The 21,992-nt window shown below is 41.8% G+C and overlaps 1 protein-coding gene across 8 annotated transcripts in view; it reads left to right on the top strand.

Annotated features, from left to right (window-relative positions):
• Positions 1-21,992, top strand: part of TNIK (TRAF2 and NCK interacting kinase) — a 440,791-nt gene that overhangs the window by 362,601 nt on the left and 56,198 nt on the right. For 6 of the 8 annotated variants that reach the window (XM_042998976.1, XM_042998973.1, XM_042998974.1 and 3 more), the window contains 5 exons: positions 5,274-5,384; positions 6,215-6,301; positions 7,313-7,501; positions 17,174-17,338; positions 19,533-19,772. In XM_042998976.1, the coding sequence (XP_042854910.1) occupies positions 5,274-5,384; positions 6,215-6,301; positions 7,313-7,501; positions 17,174-17,338; positions 19,533-19,772 (792 nt within the window). The remainder of the gene's footprint in view (positions 1-5,273; positions 5,385-6,214; positions 6,302-7,312; positions 7,502-17,173; positions 17,339-19,532; positions 19,773-21,992) is intronic. The other 2 variants (XM_042998971.1, XM_042998972.1) reach the window with 1 other exon arrangement.

The following is a 21,992-nucleotide window of genomic DNA, read 5'->3' on the forward strand; positions in this document are numbered from 1 at the left end:
GCTTGGGGCTCTCTCTCTCCCTGTCTCTCTTTCTGCCCTCCCCCGCTAACATGCTCACTCTCTCTCAAAATAAATAAATAAACTTAAAAAAAATTAAAATAGAGGGCACATGGGTGGCTCAGTCGGTAGGGCATCAGGCTTCGGCTCAGGTCACGATCTCACGGTTGGTGAGTTCAAGCCCCGCATCAGGCTCTGTGCTGACAGCTCAGAGCCTGGAGTCTGCTTTAGATTCTGTGTCTCCTTCTCTCTGTGTCACTCCCCAACTCTCACTCTGTCTCCCTCTCTCAAATATGATAAATAAACATTTAAAAAAATAAAAATAAAATAAAATGCAGTTTATGGCCTGACAGCTCATCAAAAAGTCACTTCTACAAGAGCCAGAGCACCCTGGTGGAGGTAACACGTTTCTGCTGGTTAAACTTAATCTAAAAGGAGCATTTAAAGAAACGAAAGAAAGATCAACACCAGAACTTTGGTGACAGTCAGCCATGAGGATTATTTGTTACAACTTCGATAGGAATCGAACATGTAAGAGTTAAGGTGATATTCTCTTGCAAGAATTTGAGGAGCCAAAATTCTGCAAAATCAGTCTGGAATAAATGTATAACCTTTGAGGGTTCCCTGAGCAAGGAAACAAGATTATTTCATTAAAATAAACTAACTAGTTCACATACTTGAAGTACAGCCACACAGCCTCCACCTGGAGGTGACCTGAGGGGAACACCCAAAGGGAGAACCAAAGCTGCCCAAAACAAAATTATTCTTTGAGAACATCCATAGAAGACTGTGGGGCAACAAGACCCCCATGACCTACTCCATAGAGCAGGGCAATATTGATTTTAGCCTCAGAAATTTTCAGAGTGGATATTATCAATCATCCCCCACCCAGGGGAAAAAAATTAAGACACTTGTAAGACCCCACAGAATGTCTAATTTTAAGTGATACGATTTGTGAAGAAAATGTGGATGAAAACATGCTTCTAGGCAGTTCAGTAAAGGTAGGATGTCGGCCAAAAGTGTTAGGGTAGTTGGTTTAAGCCATTCCTTTTTGACAGCAGGACCACTGTCATCTTTATGCATAGTTTGAATGAAATTTAGAAATGCTTATTGCGGTTTTGATTTGTATTTCCCTGATGATCAGCGATGGTGAGCATCTTTTCATCTGCAACAACATGGTTGTGTAGAGTATATAAGTCAGGCAGAGAAGGACAAATATCATATGATATCACTCATATGTAGAATTTAAGAAACACAACTGATGAACACAGGGGAAGGGAAGCAAAAATAAGATAAAAGGAGAGAAGGAGGCAAACCATAAGAGACTCTTAAATACAGAAAACAAGCTGAGGGTTGCTGTGGATGGGTGGGGGGATGAGCTAAATGGGTGACGGGCATTAAGGAAGGCACTTGTTGGGACGAGTACTGGGTATTATATGTAAGTGATGAATCACTAAATTCTCTTCCTGAAGCTATTGTTACACTATATGTTAACTAACTTGAATTTAAAAATAAATAAATAAACAAACAAACAAATAAATAAATAAATAAAAGACAATTTTTAAAAAGGCAACTTAGAGATGCATAGACTCTTATTCCCTTATTTTAATTTCCCGCCTTTCTTTAAGATGGCAAATAGGTACCATGCCAGTGCTAGTTGTTGGTGGCTCTCTGTTTAGATAAACATTCTCAGGTCTTGTCTATGCTCAACATAAAAGAACATTCTGGTCTGAGAATGACATAGAAGGCTGGAGGGGTGGCTTGAGGCTCCACCAGGCTTTCTCCTCTTCTCTTGGTACCCAGTTTACAGTATTCATTGCAACAGATATCAATGGTATCGGGCCCAATATGGGATTTAGTAGGAGATAAAAAGTGGAGTGGAACAGAGACCCTGCCCACAAATAGCTTTCATCTTAGATTGTAGAGTAGGTAAGACATACTCAGATAAACATAATTTAACACACAATGTGATACAAACTCTAAGGATTAATGAGACAGATGATGCCCCCAAGGAATTTAAGATATTGTGTTGTCTTCTTTGTCCCATCTTTCTTACTTGGTTCTGTTCAAAGAATCTTCTGTGTACCTGCCACTTGCCTAGCCCCACATAAGAGGCTGTGGGTCCAGAGGGAATCAAGCATAAGCCTTCCCTCAAGGAGCTGCTTCTAATAAGAGTCAGGGTTTTGTAGAGGTATCTGCTTGAGGTCGGGGACTTGGTCTTTCTGTGACATGTTTTGGTATGTACCCAAAAACAGCTCCATGCCCAGGAGGAAAGAAAGCAAAGATTTTTCCGGGAAAGGCATTGACGTTGGAACACAGCAGCTGGAAATTGGCAAGGTGCCCTCAGAAGGTTGGGGAATGATTTATTTTTCCAACCTCGCCACGGGAACCAAAGCCCTGGCAGATGCCTCCATGCGTTAGCGGCAGCTGATCTGAATGAGATCATTATTAATTATTAGTCACTTCTGAGTGTCTTTCTCAGAAACTACAGAGTACTTGGGAAGCCCAGACCCTCTTGAGTTGCAATCAATACTTTGTACACCTCACACAAGGACCTGAGTGGCATGTAATTATAAAACAGTATTGATTCCTGGCGAAGGGGTTGAAAATGTACAAATCCTTCACATAAAAATCAGCTAAATCTTCAAAAGCCTCGATTATTTTTTTTTGTCAAGAAAGAGACCGATGGTGGGAGTAAAAATCTTGAAATGTTAGCTAAATTAGGGCTAGTTCCTGCCAGGAGCCAGATCTGTACACATAATTATTTTATCCTCTGTGTTGGCATTGGTTCACTTGGGTTGAGTGTTGGAAAGATCTCTGTTTTGGGTCTGTAATCCAAATTATTCAGTCAGTTCCTATGATGATGTTTTCTACTCGCATCTTCCTGTATTATTTTTCTGCAAAACAAATAATTACATGTCTGGAGCTTGACTCATCCCTATCCCCCAACACACCCCTCGTTCCTTTCCCTAAACCTACCTTTCCTGTCTGTTTCAAACCATCTGCTCTGCTCCTTGGCCAGGAACTCCACTCACCCTCACAAGCCCCATAGTCCCCAAATCCTGCCTATTCTGTTTTGGCCTAATTCTAATTTCTACTTCTAACTTGGCATCCACTCCAGTCCTGTTAGAAGAGTTGGAAACCTGGATAGCTTTTAGTCTGTCTTCCTTTTGGCTGCGTCTCCATTCTCAGCAGTGATTATGAACATGGACTCTCCAATTGCCTTTGCTTAACTCATCGGTGCCCTGTTATTTTCTGTCTGTACCCACAGAATGGCCTAGCACTGTATTTCAGCTCCTAGTTATGCTTCCTCCCATGACTGTTAGGAAGCCCCTTGAAAATGCAAGTTTGGTTATGGCATTTGACTGCAGGAAGTCCTCCAATGGCTCTCTATCACCTACAATCTGAGGAGGACAGATAATTGTTGATCTGGAAGTGACAGATGTTGAGTCTCAAAAAATGTAGCTTATCTGCAAACCTCAGAGGTCATTGGAAGACAGCAGTTTCAACGGATTGCAGGAGGAGGCCACATTAGGAAGGCTTCTTTGGAGGTCTGAATGTCTGCTTGGGTGTGCTGTGGCTGTGACAGAGAGCTTTTGTATTAGAAGGCTCTTTCCCTGGTTGTATAAAGCTAGCTTGTCAGTGTGATATAGTCACAATCCATTCTGTTTTCGATACCTCATATTTTCTCAGCCAGGCAGTGACGTGTTGTTAAGAATGTTAAAAGAGGAAAAAAAATGTTAAAAGAGAATTGGACGCCCCCCTCCAATCGGTTCCCTCAAACCGGTTCCATATTTGAGGAAGAAGAACTCCCAATGCCAGTACAGAGATCCAATACCAAGGGCTACAGCATTTCTCAAAAGGAGCACGGATAGCATGTGGTATAGGAAAATACTTTGTAATGTGTGACTGTCCTGTACATTGCAGGAGTTTTAGCATCCCTGACACTTCATGCTAAGCGCCAGTCATGTCCTCTGGTCATAGAGACAACCAGGAAAACTCCCACATGCCCCTACACATTCCAGATGCTCCAGGGATTAGGGAACGATACTGTCCCATTGGCAAACGCTGGTTCCTGTAACTGTTCCTAAGATGTTCTCCTTTTCTGAGAGTGTAATGAAGAGCTGGATGCGTCTGTCATCTTTCTGTCACCCCCTGTTGCCTCCTCATCTTCTGCAGTGATTGAGTTCAGGCTGTGGAGTCATATTGCCTGGCTTTGAAATCAAACTCCACCACTTACTGGGCATGACCTTGAACGTGAGGATGACCTTCAAAATTGCTTAATGTCTCTGAGCTTCGGTTTTCTCATATAAAATGGGGGTGATAATAATACCTACCTCAGCAGATTTTTGTGAAGATTAGATATGATAAAGCATGAAAGATGTTTACCACACTGTCCATATTCAGAGGCATGGTGATTGTATGAGATGATGATGAATTTAAAGGTCTTACTTGAGTGAGACATTGAAATTGACACTTACAAGTGAATTCTTCAGAAAATAAATAAAGGCAGCATGATGTATCGGAGAGGGTAATGGACAGGGTCAGAATCAATGAATTTTGTTGTACTCTCAGCCATTAATTACTGTATGGCCTTGAATATGTCACTTTATTTCTTTGGATTTTGCTTTCTTTTATCTACGAAATAACTGCTCTACGTGGTGTCAAAAGAATTGAATGACATGAGCGTTACAAATGTGTTTTTAAGTTTATTTAGAGAGAGGGAGCTGGGGAGAGGCAGAGAGAGAGAGAGAGAGAGAGAGAGAGAGAATCCCAAACAGCCTCCACACTGTCAGCACAGGTTCCAATGTGGGGTTCAATCTCACAAACTGTGAGATCATGACCTCAGCCGAAATCAAGAGTGGGAAGCTCAACCAACTGAGCCACCCAGGTGCCCCTTAAAACCTACAGAATCTCCTAAACAGTTTGATGATATGTAATGAGTAACTTACTTTGCATTGATGTTTCCTACCCCTGGTTTGAAAACCATCATTAGCCAATAGGGAGAATGCACTTAACAGGAACTTCTTGGGAGGACTAAAATCTGGAGAGTACTTGCATCGGAAACGACAGGGTGTTGGGCGTGACACTGAATTGCTATCAGCCCATCCTTGCCAGCGAGTCCCCCAATAGCACGGGACAGAAAGAGCCTTTGGGCACGTAGGCATCTCTGGAGAAGAGGGCACGTCTGCGGCTCTGCAGCCCTCGCTGCTGCTGTCCCGACGGCTCAGCACCAGGCCCCTTTCCTTCATGGTTGTCCGCTTGTGGCCCCACAGCAACAACGGCGAGAGAAGGAGCTGCGGAAGCAGCAAGAGAGAGAGCAGCGCCGGCACTACGAGGAGCAGATGCGCCGGGAGGAGGAGAGGCGGCGCGCGGAGCACGAGCAGGTACAGCGGGGACGGAGCCCGCAGATGGCCCCTGTGTGAGCTCCGGCGCCCGCCGTCCCTGGGGTGTGGGTCACCTTCTCTTAGGACTGCTCAGTTTAAGCAGGTTTTTACTCTTTCTCGAGCCGCTCTTCTCACCTATTCAAGAAGTCAAATGCACAGCCTTGGCAATGCCCACTCATTGAGCCTCGCTTCCTACCCAGGCCAGAGTCCCCTGACATACCTTGATCTTAGGGTTCTCCCAGCCCTGGGTATGTTCTTTGAAGGTAGCGCCACGGCGTAATGAACGAGCCACATCTTTCATTGCTTTAGAAGGGCTTTTCCACTCCTGCAATCTCCCATCTCCATGACGGAGCCATGGATGCAGGGCCCTCTCTCTTTGTTAGAATCGCATTCTGACAGCAGCAAGGTGGCACTCTGCGGGATGGTTCCGTTACAAAGACTGTGCACGATGGCATTCAACAATTATTTTATTCCTGCTGCTTGCACAGTTGCCTTTGAACTTTATAGCGTTGTTCATTCCGGGTAGCCCATAAAGAGGGAACCTGTAATGAAAAGCTTTAAGATGTAGCCGATTAAAACCAAATCGTAAGGACAAAGCACTGAGCGATCTCTGTCGGCTGCTGTAGGTAGAGGGCTTGTGCTTTTGACTGCATTGAAATGCTTTGGCTTCGGTACTTTTCCTGTTTGGTGAGGAGGCGTCTGGGTATTTTTTTCACTCCTTCCTTCCACACTTTACTCGGCAGCTCTTGTCACCTTTGAAATTACCGGTTCTTTCTCTCTCTCTTTCTCTCTTTGTGTTCCTCTGAATTCTCTGCTGCCTACCTCTCCAGGAGTACATCAGGCGACAGTTAGAGGAGGAGCAGAGACAGTTAGAGATCTTGCAACAGCAGCTACTGCATGAACAAGCTCTACTTCTGGTAATGGGAAAGCCAAGGGCCAGCAACCCGCTCTGTGTTCACCATGTGTGTGTGTGTGTCCCTGTGTGTGTCCCCCTAACATGCCAGTCCACAAGAGGGGATCCTCCAAGCCTCGTGGACCTCAGAAAGTCTCATGGAAACTTAATACATCTCCTGATCTAGTTTGCCGTCTTCATACATTTGAGACACATGTTATGTGTTCCTTATTAACTCTGCCTCTTTGTAAAACTTTAGCATGAATCCTGTCTTATTACAAGTTCAGACTGTTTTTGAGAGCCACTGTGTTTATTGCGGAGTAATTTTTAAGGTCATTTGCAACATGCTGGAATACAATCACAGCAAAATGCACCTCTTCTGTAAGAGCCCACTCAGCTCTGCAGTCATATTTCATTTGCAGACTATTAGTTTTACCCTTATGATGGGAACATTTTGTGTTCCCTGCTCACACGGCTTCCACTTGAAGTACTTTTTTATTATTATTGCACTGCTCTCCAAATGAGCTTCTTGATATATATTTTTTAACTGAACTTCTTATTCAGCGGCACTGTGATATTTTTTAGCCTGTGCATACGCTTGCTAATGGCCTTTGTTGGTCCAAGTTTTGTTAAACAGAAGATGATTTAAGCAATTATCTGTAACTGCTTATTTAGTTTTGTACTTAATTGGACATGTTTGAATGGTTTAATTACTAAATCAGGAAGTGGATGACTCCTTATAGGGGTTGTGTGCTGACCATCCAAATGTCCTCATTATTGCCACTTTCTTGGTCACATTTCAGGGGCAAGTCACTTTGCAATGGGTGGTGTTCTGTAGGGATTTCCATGAAAGCAATAGTGTTTTCACTAAGTGCTAACCCCTGGCTGTGGCCTACCTCTGTGGTGCCTCCCTGTTAGCATTAAGGCCCCTTGTTACCATCTCTTCCGGCTCCATTGCATGCTTTTCCAGTGCTGGCCGATGGTTTCCATATGGTGATTTGGCCTTTTCTTCGCTCCTCTTTTCTGATCTGGATAGGAATATAAGCGCAAACAATTGGAAGAACAGAGACAAGCAGAAAGACTACAGAGACAGCTGAAGCAAGAGAGAGACTACTTGGTGTCTCTCCAGCACCAGCGGCAGGAGCAGAGGCCTGTGGAGAAGAAGCCACTGTACCATTACAAAGAAGGGATGAGTCCTAGTGAGAAACCAGCATGGGCCAAGGAGGTAAGTACGTTAGCAAGTGTCACCATGTCCTATTGACCAGGCTATTGGCTACAGTGAGTTCATCCAGTAGAAGTAGAGAATTGAACTAGCTCTATACAGTTGGAAAACAATTCATCACGAGAAATGCATGCTTTGCTTCTGAAAGGGCCATAATATTATTTCTGTAGAGAATTGGCAAGACACCTTAATCCATTAGTGGTTTTTTGTTTTCCAGGCCGTTTTTTGGGGTTTTGGCGTGTTTTGTATTTGTTTTTTAATCTTCTCGGATACAGGGGATTTTTGTGATCAACAACAGGAAGTAGAAAAACCATTTTTCTCACAGAAGTCCAAATGAGTTTGTGGCACGAGGAATTAAGTGACTTTCCCATGAAAGAATATGATTTAATAAAGATTTAAGGAATTTTAGGTAGAATCATTTCTTGTCCATACCTAGACCCTCAAAGTTATCATCAGCATCGTTGCTAACCTTCCTTTGCTCTGTTATGGTACAAATGGACACACCGTTGGTCTCAGACCTGTGGTTGTGGTCATCCCTTGTAGGATCAGAGGTCATTTGTATTGCTTTTGCAAATACTTCCAGGGCAATGGTTCTTCATTTGCTCAACTACCCGACTAAGGATGGATTTTCAGGAACTTGGCTCTGTGATGAGCTATTTTAAAAATCTAATTAAAAACTATTTGCGTGGTGGGGGTGGGGGGTGGGGGGGAGGTGACAACTAAATGGGTAAAGCAAAGAAACAAAATAATAACTCCAGCCAGGATCAACATCCCTCCCAGGAGTCACTGTGTCATCTCACACACATAACACTCTGGCTTTCGGTTCTGTCATTGCTTGTGGCTCCCAGTGATTTCCTGTAGTTTCTTATGAGCATGGTGTTTATGTCACTTCATATTTCGTTCTAGTATCTTCAGGTATTTATAGCCAGAGCTTTTTCAAGTTATCTAGACCACAGTCTCACCAGAACTGGATTTCTTACATAAGATCCTCCTTTTCTAAAAATATTTCTGTCTTTTCGTTTTCTTATTCTCTTTCATATATGTAAAAAAAATGCTTGAAATGATATTGCCCTAATGTTAATGATGATTGTTTAAGGGAAGTAGACGCTGCGGGGATTTTTCTTCCAACTTTTTTGTATTCTTATATATTGTGTAAGTCTTTTATAATGACCATGTGCTACTCTTACAGAAATTAATTTTTTTTCTTTTAAAACTTAAAGAAATCTGAACCTGTAGAGAAAATCGTTTGATCTCACATAGAGAATGTTTTGGATCACTTTCTTTTAGAGTCTGTTAATACGATCTGTATTTACCTATGTCTGTAACAGCTGCCTCTTTCTCTTAGATCAATAACTCAATTTTGTGATCCAACTCCCAGGTCCAGCACCGACTCTTTAATAACCCACCTATCCTTCCAGCTAAGCAGAATCACCATGCTGTTCAACAGCAGCTGACATGCATCCCGGCTGGTAGAGATGTGCCACCTTCCTCCACTGCTAACCCATTTTCTAGTCCTGCCAAGTTGAAACCCTCAGCTAAGCCAGACTCACAGCTCCTGATCATGGCAGGTGTTCAGAAGGCTGAAAAACTAGGCTCCACTAAGCTAATGCCAGTATCACCTGCCGAAATTAATGATTCCAGAGCAAGACTCCTGTTGGAGCATCACTCGCAGAAGAAAGATGGACCAGCTTGTCCTAACAGAGTTGGTCTTGAAGAACAACTGAAGGCTCAGGAAGCCTCAAGGATCATAGTGAGATCCCCCAGGCGATCTCGCTCCCAAGGATGCAGTCCGACTCAAGAGTTAGGATCTAAGGTCATTTGTGTGTCCTCTCCCAACATCTTCAAAGTGACAAACCCTAGGTTGTCCATCACTGCAAGTAAGGAGGGCCTTGGAGACTCCTGTGGACCTTGGGGCAGGAGGGGCATGAATTCACGCATCCTTCCAAGTACCTCGACGCCTCTAAGAAGTGCTGCATCGCTAAATGATGTTTCCTTGATGTGTGACTACATGGTCCTCAGTGTTCCCAGCCCCCAGCATGAGTTTAGGAGAGGGACACCTACAGATCCCGTTGGAGAAGACCGTGATTGTTTGCGAAGCATCCCAGAATTCCTTCTTTCCCCCATGCAGCTCCCTCATGCACAAATGTACCAGAGAAGGGGGAAAAGCTTGGAGCAGTTCCCACGTCCTACCTTCCGCCTCTGCCCAGCACGTTCTGATGTGAACTTAACTGCTTTGACCTCATGGTTATCTAGTTATTCTTTGTCTTCCTCACTGAGTTTCCTGGCCTATCCTCTCTGTTCAGAACTAGTTCACAGCTCCCGAGCTTTCAGAAGCCATGACACTCCTGGGCGCCAATCTTTGCAGATGTCATCAAGGTGGTTTTCTAGACCTCCTAATTCCCTTGTGCTTCCTAGCCAGGCTTCTAGCAGTGAAAGAAACACAGTAGTTGGGCGTGCAAACAACCCGGCTATGTCGGCAAGCACTCCCGATGTGAGGTTCCCTGGCCGTCATAAATCTGAGCCACTTCTGGTGGGTGACATCTTCCAAGGTCCCTGGCTTCCAGGCAGCTGGCGCTCTTCTTTGGGCTTCATGCAGTTCTAGACATATGTGGAAACATGCTTCTGGGGCTCATATTTAGTCCAATACTTCTGGGTGTGGTTAACATAATCCAGCTTCCAACTAACCAATCTATTCCATGAAACAATTCCCAAGTCTTAGAGTGGGTGTTCACATTTTAGAAGAAGATGAAACATTTAGATCACAGAATAAATGACAGTGCTGAATTTGGGATTGGAGCAACTAGTACACAAATAAGAACAAATAATTGTGTGCTTCAGTTTGTTTCATCATTTTCTTAACACCCACTTCTTAAAATGGGAATAAAAATGGGTATGAGGATCCTTATCTTCCTGACCTTTTAATGCTTCTCGTAACAATGCATGAACTTCTCTTCTAGAGCATTATTTAAAGACTTTTTTCCTTATAGTAGTGACGTAGATGGGGCTGAAAGTAGCTGAACAGTAAAATATTTTCAAAATTTAGATATGGATGGAATTTCTAGCCTAGCAGTATCTTAATTATCAACCAAGAAAAATAACCTAGGTTAAACTCTCCTTTGCAGTTAGAATAAAAGGCACCCTTTCTTTTTCTAATGCATCCTCTACCAGGGTATAAAATTGGAATTATCCTTGCCACGGTCCCCTGTGATGCAGGGGCTAGGCCTTTTTTGCCCCTGTGCCCTTGAAGACACCCCCAGCTGTCTATTCCCCTGGCGGCCTCTGTAACTTATGCCAGTACTGGTTTTCTAACCCATGTCTATACCTCCTCACCAGAATGGTTTTTCCTTCTTTGGTTACTTTTTCTTCCCTTCTTTCTCTTCCTTTTTTCAAATCAACAGTTCTTCATTAGCTAGTGTAATGTTATAATGCCTCACCCTCTGTGATTTTTTTGCTTCATTTTGTAAAACGTAAGTCATCATTGCATTTCTCATTAGCCTTCTCATTAATCTGTTGGGTGTAATAAGAAAAATAAAAATGCTCGGTCATTTGCAAATCTTGTTGAGCTCTTCCCTCTCTCCTTAAATTTTTTTAATGTTTACTTATTTTTGAGAGAGCGAGATAGAGTGTGAGCAGGGGAAGGGCAGAGAGAGAGAGAGAGGGAGACAAAAAATTCGAAGCAGGCTCCAGGCTCTGAGCTGTCAGCACAGAACCCGATGCGGGGCTCGAACTCACAGACCGTGAGATTATGACCTGAGCCAAAGTCGGACATTTAACCGACTGAACCACCCAGATGCCCCTTCCCTCTCTCCTTTCACTGAGTATTTGATCTGTTCTGATTGTTACATTGACTGTGATTTTCAGATTTCAGCCAGGGAGGAACATTTATGTCTCTATTGAAAGGAGGGGTGAGGACATTTTTACTCCTTTCAAATTCTCTGCCATTTCTGGATTGGGATGGAAATCAGATTTGTTCTGTAAAAACATCAGTATGATATTCTGTTCAATGTCAGCAAAATTTGAAGGTCTTTTTCTTTCTCATTTCCACTTTTTGAAAGATAGAGATTTATTTTCTTATAATACCTTTTTTTTTTTGTTTAAACAATGGAGCAGATTCCTTTCCTTAAACTGGCATGTGATTGGGCCTGGCAGTAACTGTGTGTGCCCCTCCCCAACTTTTTCTTCAAATTTTCATCAACACACAAAAGTGACAGAATGCTGTCTCTACATGAATGCTGTATGAAATTGTATTTTAATTTTTTTCAATACTACATCATGTTCTTACTCTGTGATGCATTCCAGTCATCTGGCCATGGTTTTATTTGGCAAACAATGGACCAAGATATCCCTTTATATTTCATCGGCCCATTGGACTCTGAAATCCTCTATATGAGAACTCCTCTACTTGGTTTTCCCTACTCAGTAGTGATGTGGGTTTTCTTTTTTTCCTTTTTGTATGTTATTTTATATATGAGGTTTCAAATGACCATTTAGAGAGTTTATAGCTCTGCTCCCTTCTTTCCTCAGTTTCTGCTTCTCTCTCTTAAGATTTGGCATAAGGAGGTCAAGTTCAAGTTCTTCCACCTCCTGGCTGGGTGACATGGAACAAGCCTTGGAGCTTTCCTGGGGTGCAATTTCCCCATCTGCACTTCCTGCCTTCGGGAAGGCCCCTGGGCCATTGTGTGTATGAATGTGCCATTGAAACCATAAGCACTATGCAGATACAAATGAAAGATAGCATTCAACACAGTCATACTTTGTTTCCAAGGTCACTGTCACCCACAAGGAGTAAGTGTTTGCCTCTGTTGTTTCCGGTGTGTACTTCACACGGGCAGCCCACATGCGTCCCCATCTCCTCCACCCTCCTTCTCCCCAGTGATACATGCACACTTCTTCATTCCCTCTCAGCTTATAATATTTGCCTTATTATTTTTAACTTAAACGCTCCATCCCCATGAAGACCTATACTTTTCTTTGGAGTCACTGGTTAAGAGTAGATAGTGGAAGAGTAGTCCCGGCTCTTGTCTTCAGATGAGACCGCATTTTAAACATTTCATATGAATGAGAGTCTCCCCTATCCTCAGAGGGGCCTCAGAGAAGGGCTATCCCCAGTCTCGCTCAGTAACCATCTTGCTCCTGTGGTTTTTGCCAAAGGGCAATATGACTCAACTCTTTATGGGACCAGTGAATACAGGGCCAGGGTATCTAAACTTAAAAGTTATTTGTTGACTTCTTTCTCCAACATTTCCAGTAAAGACAAAAACATCAAACTGTTTTGTTCAGTTTGAAAAAAAGGAATTCCCGTATGATTATGTTCAATTCACCATGTATAAGCTTCTAAGTAAGACCTTCTAGGCCTCCATAGACCCCACAGAAGCTGCATCATATAAAATATTATAAAAATGCACCCATGTGACATAGTAAATATATTTTTTCTGTCAACATCTAAAAGATTACTTCTATAATTTTGTTTTGAAATTTTTCTCTCGGCAGGTATCATTCATTATTGCTAAGTGAGACACTGTAAGCTATGAATTGTTGTCAACGTACAAAACGCTTCAACAATTGACATCGATATATTTCCTTTTATACATGCTTAAACATATTTTTATTTATTTTGATAAATTTTTTGAAATCCTACAATCAACAAATTTATTTTCAGGTCTTCTGTGCTCGTATAGCCTTTATGCATCTCAGAGGCCTTAGACATCACTCCCATTGAACCCAATGGACAACACAGTGCTGCCTGGAGCAGAGTTTTATTTCTGAGACTATAATTATGGTTTTATTTCTCCCTATAATGCTATAAAACATAGCATAGCATTTCTCTTTTATTTAAGTTTATTTATTTTCAGAGAGAGAGAGAGCACGAGCAGGGGAGCAGCAGAGAGAGAGGGAGTGAGGGAGGGAGAGGATCTCAAACAGGCTCCACACTGTCACCGTGGAGCTCGACTTGGGGCTCAAACTCATGAACTGTGAGATCCTGACCTAAGCTGGACGCTTAACTGACTGAGCCACCCAGTATAGTACAGCATCTCTGCAGAGATGATCTGAACCTCCCCAAATTTAGTTTTGATGCTCAAACAGTCCTTTTAATAAGAAACAAATTGCATTTATACTAAAACTGATCAGCCTCTCCTAATCTTGTTTTCTATATTCATTGATAATCCCTACAAGTATGAAATCCTTTGTAACGGATATCTTTTGTTGTCATGGTCCGGCACCTTGACCTTCTATATCTGTTGCTACTAGAGCATTCTTTTTTGGTGGTACTTCTGACATTTTACATCTCCTTGGAGCAGAGGCTCAGCTAATAGATTTTTGATATCATGCAAGGCAGATCGAAATATATCTCCATTGTCCCCATTGTTTAATCACAAATATCCTTATTCTGTTTGGAAAAAAAACACCTTCTTTATTTGTCTCATTCACATATCTATCTCCTTTTCGATTAGTGAAAGTAAGATGTAGTGAATCAGGAGACAGCCCTTTGCCCAGTATCAAAATGATCAGGAGGGGCCTGCACCCAAGTACGCTACCCAACTTCTCCTTTGTCTGATATTAGGATGTTTGATTTGATATCTTTGCTCCAATATTCATGTTGTTCCTTTGGTGCAAAAGCAGTGGGCAACATTATCTTCCTAAAAACTTTGGGACAAGGTTCTCTTGAGACAAAGTATATAGCCAGATGGCTCATTGTTACACCTTTCTCATAGATTTTCAAATTTCGTTGGACAAGTTCCAACCCAAGAAATTTCACCAGATTTTGAATCATCCTGAAATAATTTGCAAAATATAACCATAAATTAATTATGCCATATATTCTAGAATGGTACAACCTGACACATACGAATGGTAGGATTTAGTGTGTAAACCAGATTTTGCTAGAAGTACATTAGTAATATTTATACACTACCAATCAAACCCATTAACTTCCTATGAAAATCAGCACCTCACTTTCTGCCCTGTTCATTTCCCATGGCAGCTCTATGGCCCATATGGCCTGTGGTGAGAATACCTCCTTTACTGGAAGCTTGCTGCAGGCTGTTGGCCAAAAAAATTCTTTATCTCAAAAATGGTTTCTTTGCTCAAGATGGAGTCTTTTTCATCTCCATCCCCTCAAGGCAGACTTTTTCAATTGCTGTTTTTAATGTGCTGTCTCTAAGTGTGTGTTTAACAAGGAATGAATTTTATAGTTAAAAAATAAAAATAATGGCAAGTATTCCCCACTCTCTGAATATATTTGGTTCCTGACTGTTGGGTAACAGGTGGCTATCGATTGGATAGCCAGGTATTTCTCTGAAAATGCATCTGAATCTCTTGGGTTCCTGAGCTCAGACTGCAATGACCTGCTTAGACTGGGGGAGTTTGGACGGTGAGGGATGCTTGTACACGTGATTTATCTATTAATGATCTTCCGTGGAAATAAGAAGATGGCTAATATTTGACCAATTTCAGTGGCCTGGAATAGTCACTTTCTTTTTCAAGGAGTCTAGTACTTAGAAAAGCAATACATTGAATGCCTTCCTCTTAGTTTATCTACCACTGTCTTCATGGGACTTTGTCTTCTTTATGACCTCAGCTCAAAACTGGCTTTATTTTTTTCTTTTGCTCAGTGCAGTAGCCAAATAATTATTGCTGGTGCAATGCTTTGTATGCACGCATACACAAAGTATACATGTTCTGGTTTATACGTCTGGCTTTTTATAGCTAACATTGTTTGTATGTGGTAAAGCTCTTGGGACATGGAATTGAAAAACAAAGTCAGCTGGATGCCAGTTGTATGTACCCTGCACAGCCATGGTGGGAGAGGACATGTTAAGTTATCCCTAAGTAGAGGTGGGGGATGGTCTTCTGTTCTGCAGCGTATCTTCTTATGTTAAAATGTTTGCAATTAATATGACAGTTTAAAAAAAAAGACTTATTCAGTATATGAGACTGAGTCTGCCTCTAGAAAGATTCCTAATGATATAAGAAGGAAGGGGAAGAATAGCTCTTGTGAAAAAATTTTAATTTCAAATCAGGCAGTGAAATGAATAAAGAGCTCCATGCAAATATATGTTGACCTGCATGTGGGTTCTGTGACAGACACTTGGAACACTCATCAGTGAGTCAGCAGAAGAGAGTTAATGCTCACACTGAAGAGTCATCAGGGTGGATGCACTGCCCCGGAGATTTGGAAAATACAGCTGTCAAATTGACCCTAAAGAAATAAAGGACAGGATAAGATGGATCTGAAAGAAAAGTCCTGGACCTCTTAAAGTCGTCAAAGTTCTTAACATCTTGTTTATCTTTTTTGTTTTTAAGATTGTTTATTTTGAGAGAGACAGAGACAGCAACAAGCGGAGGAAGGACAGAGAAAGAGGGAGAGGATGAGACTCCCAAGCAGGCTCTGTGCTGTCAGCGCAGAGCCCCACACGAACTCATGAAACTGTGAGATCGTGAGCTGCGCTGAAACCAAGAATCAGACACTTAACCAACTGAGCCACCAGCTGCCCCAACATCTTGTTTATCTAAATTTCCATTCGGAAATATCCTCTGTGACAGTCTGCTGCAGACATGTACCGAGGGGAATCTTACCTGTAAAAAGGGCATTCCCTGGGACTGTGAGCCTTTCCTATGAAACAGTTCTGATTAGTTACCTGCTTTGGGTTGGGAGAGACTCAGCAAGAAAGGGAAATGAAGCGGCCACAGAAGCAAAAGGGTTGGAGGCGGGGAGAGAAGAAGGGGAGAAGCAAGAATGAATGCCACACGTGGACAAACAGGGAGGAGGGTGGAGAGTAAGGCAGTGAAGTTCTGGATGGAAATGGAAAGACATATTTTAGGGAGCAGGGAGACAAGTGAAAGGGAAGGATCCTAAAAGACAGAAACAATACAGGAAGTCTGAAGACAGTCCAGCTCATTAAGGGAGCGCTTGAAACACCCTCTTGCTTTATCAGAAGGGCATGTGAGGAAATGCACCATTAGTGGTCTTCCCTTCCTGTCCCATGAGAAAGCAGTTTTCTGCTGTTCCCAAGCAATCTTTTTTTTTTTAATGTTTATTGTTTTTTAGAGAGAGAGAGAGAGAGAGAGAGACAGAGTGTGAGCGGGGGAGGGGCAGAAAGAGAGGGAAACACAGAATCTGAACCAGGCTCCAGGCTCTGAGCTGTCAGCACAGGGTTCAATGCTGATGCTGGCCTCGAACTCACAAACCGTGAGGCCAAAGTTGGAAGCTCAAATGACTGAGCCACCCACGCACCCCTGTTCCCAAGCAATCTTAATGCCTACCAGTGTCTCCCTCACTGACGCCATGGCTTTGCAACCGACCAGTCAGTAAGACAATATCCAGTTAGTGCAAGATAAACTCTTAAGTGGGTCCCAAATTCCCAGTTAACTGAAACAGCATAAGATAACTGGGTACCAGATGGCTTATGTGTTCTGTGTTTTGGGGGCTAGGGTTTACTGTGACAGAAAATAGCTTTTTTTAAGAAGTTCTTGATGCAGAACAGGTATGAAGAGTTTGGGTTCCTTAAAACAAATTGACCAGAAGGACACAAAAATGGCTGTGCAGGTGACTACAGATAATCCTTATTAGGAAGCAAATCAGTTTCTATCCATTTATCCATTGAAGCACCTTTTTTTCTTGTTTGTTTTGTTTTTCTTTTCTTTGTTTTGTTTTGTTTTGTTTTTTGCTTCCAGGTAGAAGAGCGGTCAAGGCTCAACCGGCAGAGTTCACCTGCCATGCCTCACAAGGTTGCCAACAGAATATCTGACCCCAACCTGCCTCCAAGGTCGGAGTCCTTCAGTATCAGTGGGGTTCAGCCTGCTCGGACACCTCCCATGCTCAGACCAGTCGATCCCCAGGTACCTCTCCCCTTTGTTCCATTAGCCATTTCTATAGGGTGTACAGTTAAGCCTACGAAAACAACAGGGGATTGTAACTTGGATTCACACATCGGACCAGTCAAACAATGGCCCTTAATACAGAATCTATAGAAATAAAGGAGACCCCACTGGATTCGAAGGATGGGGAAGGGGTGAGAAAGAAAAAAAAACCCATCCTTAACTTTGAGCCAACCACAAAGTCATTTCTTGGTAAATTGGCCTCACTAGAGACCCATGGGAGTGTCTGCAAGGTAGGAACAAGCATACTTTTAGTTATAATTACCAAGCTAATAGTCGTGTATATACGTATATGTATACACACACACAAATATATATATATACATATATATGCATATACATATATATATATATATGTTATATATAAACTATTATATTACCTTTTGTTCATTGGGATTTTGGTATGATCTTTAACCAGAAAAAGTAAATGAACTTGGATGAAATTGTGTCTTCCAAGCCAGTGTTTCCCAAAGGGAAACCGGACCATTAGCATCAGCGTCACCCAAGAAGTTGGTAGAAATGCAGTTTCCTGGGTCCGCCTCAGACCTGCTGCTCAGACCTTCTGTGGGGGTCTGGTAGTCTGTGGTTTAACAAGCCCCCAGGGTGCTCCTATGCAGTCTAGGACTCGAGAGCCACTGTTGTAAGCTATTTAAAAAAGAAAAAAGGTACTCCACTTCGGGAGATGTTTCTGGAGGTTTTAGGAGGCTTCTTAAATTTTAAATACTAAAAATGAAATAGGAAGTGAAGTAAAGAATGGAATTTTATGAAAAACAAAGGTGATAATGCAGCTGGTTTCACCCACACGTCTTTGAAAACTCTTTTGAAGTAGGTTTGTGGTTTTGTGCTCTATTTGTAAAATATGCTTTGTTTTAATATTATTGTTTATTATATTTCATGCTAATTAACATTAAGAAAAATTTGGTTACAGTTCTATTCTGGTTGAAGCATAACATTCACCTGAACTAGACTTTGAGAATTTTCACTGAACTATAATTAATAATATTTCAGGTTTCAGACCAAAGATGGTCTGAAGAGGCTAGGGCAGGGCTGCTCCAGGGGTAAGACCTCAAGGGCAAAAGGAATGGGGCTAGGCTAATGGAAGAGGACTGTGGAAATGCCCCCAAGGGTCTGGCACTGAGAGGGCCTGATAGGCCCCTTGCACAAATCAGATATTAGATTAGTGTTTATTGAATTTAGGAAGTACTGTAGGTGTTTTCCCAGCCAAGATTTATTGACCACATTCCACATGCCAGGCAAAGTGCTAGACTCAGAGATACCATGTTGGACATGGCTCCCATCTCCAGGGAATTTACCTTTGTGGTGGAGAAGTAGACAGGCTTACAGAAGCAGTAGCAATAAAATGTGAGCAGTTCTAATGGTCAAGAGCACTGCGAACTCTTGAGTTTAATGATTTGTCTTAAAGTGCCACATTTCTACCAGAAGATGGCATGTCTTCCCTGCATGAACAATATCAATGCATGCCAAATTGTGTGACTTACAACTCGAAAAAAAACATCTTGGTGTGGAGAGATATAGAGTATCGTGGGTGGTAAGAGCCAGCTTACCGGAAAACAGAATAATGCAGAGTTAGGTGTGTGGACCATGAGGTATGTGTGAGTTCCAATCCAGGCTCCAGCACCTATAAGCTGTGAGATCTAGGTTGTTATCTAACCTCTCTAGACCTTCCATTCACATGTGTAAAATGATGAAATAATTGTGTCTACCTCATGGTGAATTTAGTGAGTTCTTAAGGAGTAAGATATTCAGAGCGTTTCTTGTTTTACAGAGTACTCTCTAATGTCAGGTTAAGGGTGTTGAAGGAGGAAATTTATCATGTTAGAAGAAAAATATTTAAATACGTTATCTTGCTGGTCAGTAAATGTTCACTGAAAATTGCTCTCATTGTCACCACACTCATTTCACTGACTTCTTAGCAATCCCGAGGAAATCACTTAATTTTTGCCGAGCACCCTGGTTCAGCCCTACATATGTCTGTAAATGGGAAATTTGGAAAAGCTTCTGAAAGTATGCTGGAGATAACTATGATGGCCTCTTTGTCCTCCCTAAGATTTTATTTTCCCTTCCACTGAATGAGGTACTAGCTGATCTACTCTTTCTTCTAATCCTGTTGCTCTAATGTTGGTTCGATGCTTAGATTCCTCATCTTGTAGCTGTGAAATCCCAGGGACCTGCCTTGACCGCCTCCCAGTCAGTGCATGAGCAGCCCACGAAGGGCCTCTCTGGGTTTCAGGAGGCTCTGAACGTGACCTCTCACCGTGTTGAGATGCCACGCCAGAACTCGGATCCCACCTCTGAAAACCCTCCTCTCCCCACCCGCATTGAGAAGTTTGACCGAAGCTCTTGGTTACGACAGGAAGAAGACATTCCACCAAAGGTAACAGTGTGGCCTGCTTTTATCATCATTACTGTCATGGTCATCATTGTTGTTTATTGGTATTATTACCTCTATTCCAGACCTTTTATGGTAATGAGGAGCACGAGAATGTCAAAGCTCCGCCCATGTTTGTTTTCATCCCTCCTCATTCCCAAGCTAAAACTTGTATTATCATTTATCACTTCTGACCTTTATTTCCCAAGAAATGGAGGCTCATATAGATTGAGTGACCTGGAAACATCTATCCTGTATCCAGAATTAGAACTCTCAATCTCAAGCATTCCAAACTATTATTTTACTATCCATATTAAGAAATAGAATAATAGGGGCACTTGGTTGACTCAATCAGTAGAGCAGGCAACTCTTAATCTCAGAGTCATGAGTTCAAGCCCCACATTGGGTATATAGCTTTCTTTAAAAAGGAGAGAGAAATAGAAAAACGGATATTTTCACTGGTGACTGAATCTACATCTAGACTAATTGAAAACTTGCAGATAAAAAGTAGAAAATTGATTTATTCCTACTTTTAATAAGAACACAAAGTGAAATCAGATTGCAGGTGTTCAGAAGATAGTACTGCTCTTAAAATTGGCTGTTTAAGGCAAGTTCCTTCTAGCCCAGGTCATAATTTAATTCCTAAGGATAAAACTGTAGGGTGAAATGACTAGCCATCCACCGGACAGAATAACCCTGGGATTGGTTTCTTTTGATTTTACCTAAGCCAGTTGTTACTCATTCCAAAAGTTGTTATGTAATGTGGTCATGTATCTCACTACAGACATCTTGGAAATATTTCAAAATACTGGAGAAATGTTTGCATTAGATTTTTCCTGGTCCAAGATTCCCCTTTCTTTTGAACTTAGCATAGGATCTATGACAAATGGAATGTCCCACTATTTCCAAAGATCAGTGCCATTGTTGATTCCAGGAAGAAATAATACTTTTTACCCAATGATCTTCAAATATTCTTCCTCATCTTCTACTCAAAAGGATATTATAACAGTATTTCCATTGTTTTGGAAATGAAAATAGCTGATCATGGCTTTTTTGTTGGTGCTCTCTTTTTGTGGAAGCCGAGATGCCATCAGAAAAGGTTAGTTAGGGAGCAAAGTCCAATATGGAAAATAGGACAGGCAGAGAAGTGTCACGAGAGCCAGAAAAACTGAAAATGGAAGTGAGTGGTCCACTCTCTGAAAGCATGTAGGCATACATTTATAACTCTGGGAGAAAATTTTACATCTATACAAAGGTTTTAGTTTTAATAATTTGTTAGATTCTTTCTTCTCTACAACTATTTAAGTTTACAAAAAGAAAAAGGAATATTTAATTTGAGCGGGTGGAAACTCTGATTTGGCCATTCCGCTTCACTTCACTGACTAATCTTCCTAGGTCTTTATCTTAAAATGCATCATAATAACCAACAAAATTTATATTAATCTTAAATATCACTTAATGTATTAACCAATAATGTTATAACAAAGCACATTTTTAAAATATCTAGTGCAAGACACAAATCACTTTAGGGGCACCTGGGTGGCTCAGTCGGTTAGGCATCCGACATTGGCTCAGGTCATGATCTTGCAGTTCGTGAGTTCAAGCCCCGTGTTGGGCTCTGTGCTGACAGCTCGGAGTCGGGAGCCTGCTTTGGATTCTGTGTCTCCCTCTCTCTCTGCCTTACCCCCATTCACACTCTGTCTTTCTGTCTCTAGAAAATAAATAAAAACATTAAAAAAAAAAAAAACCACAAACCCACTTTAAAAGAGCCCCAAGAAGTGAATGAAACGGAAGTACCTGACAAATGTTTAACCCAATTAGCTATCACGGGATATCTACATTTTCATTTCCTGCTCACTTTCATACAGTATTATTCTCCTCCCTCATGTTGGACCCCTTTAGTACACTTACAATATTTGATTTCATTAAAAATGTTTAATGAAATGAGACATACATGAATTCCACCTTAGGCCCTCGTCAGATAAGCTAATAATGATACATGTTCCTACTCTGTGTCTGATGATACACACAGTCTTTTTGAAGACCCTGCCAGTATTTTCAATATTAATCCTGTTTTGTGTTACATTTGCAAATGACCTTCCAAAGCACAGTGTCTAGGGTTTGTTTCTAATTAGTGATTGCAAGTTGATTAGGAAATGGAAACATATAGAATCTATTGAAGCAGCTTCTCTGAGCTCAGCAACATGTGGCTTATGTCCCAAGTTC

This window comes from Panthera tigris, chromosome C2 (genome assembly GCF_018350195.1).
Source record: "Panthera tigris isolate Pti1 chromosome C2, P.tigris_Pti1_mat1.1, whole genome shotgun sequence".
Taxonomy (NCBI): domain Eukaryota; kingdom Metazoa; phylum Chordata; class Mammalia; order Carnivora; family Felidae; genus Panthera; species Panthera tigris.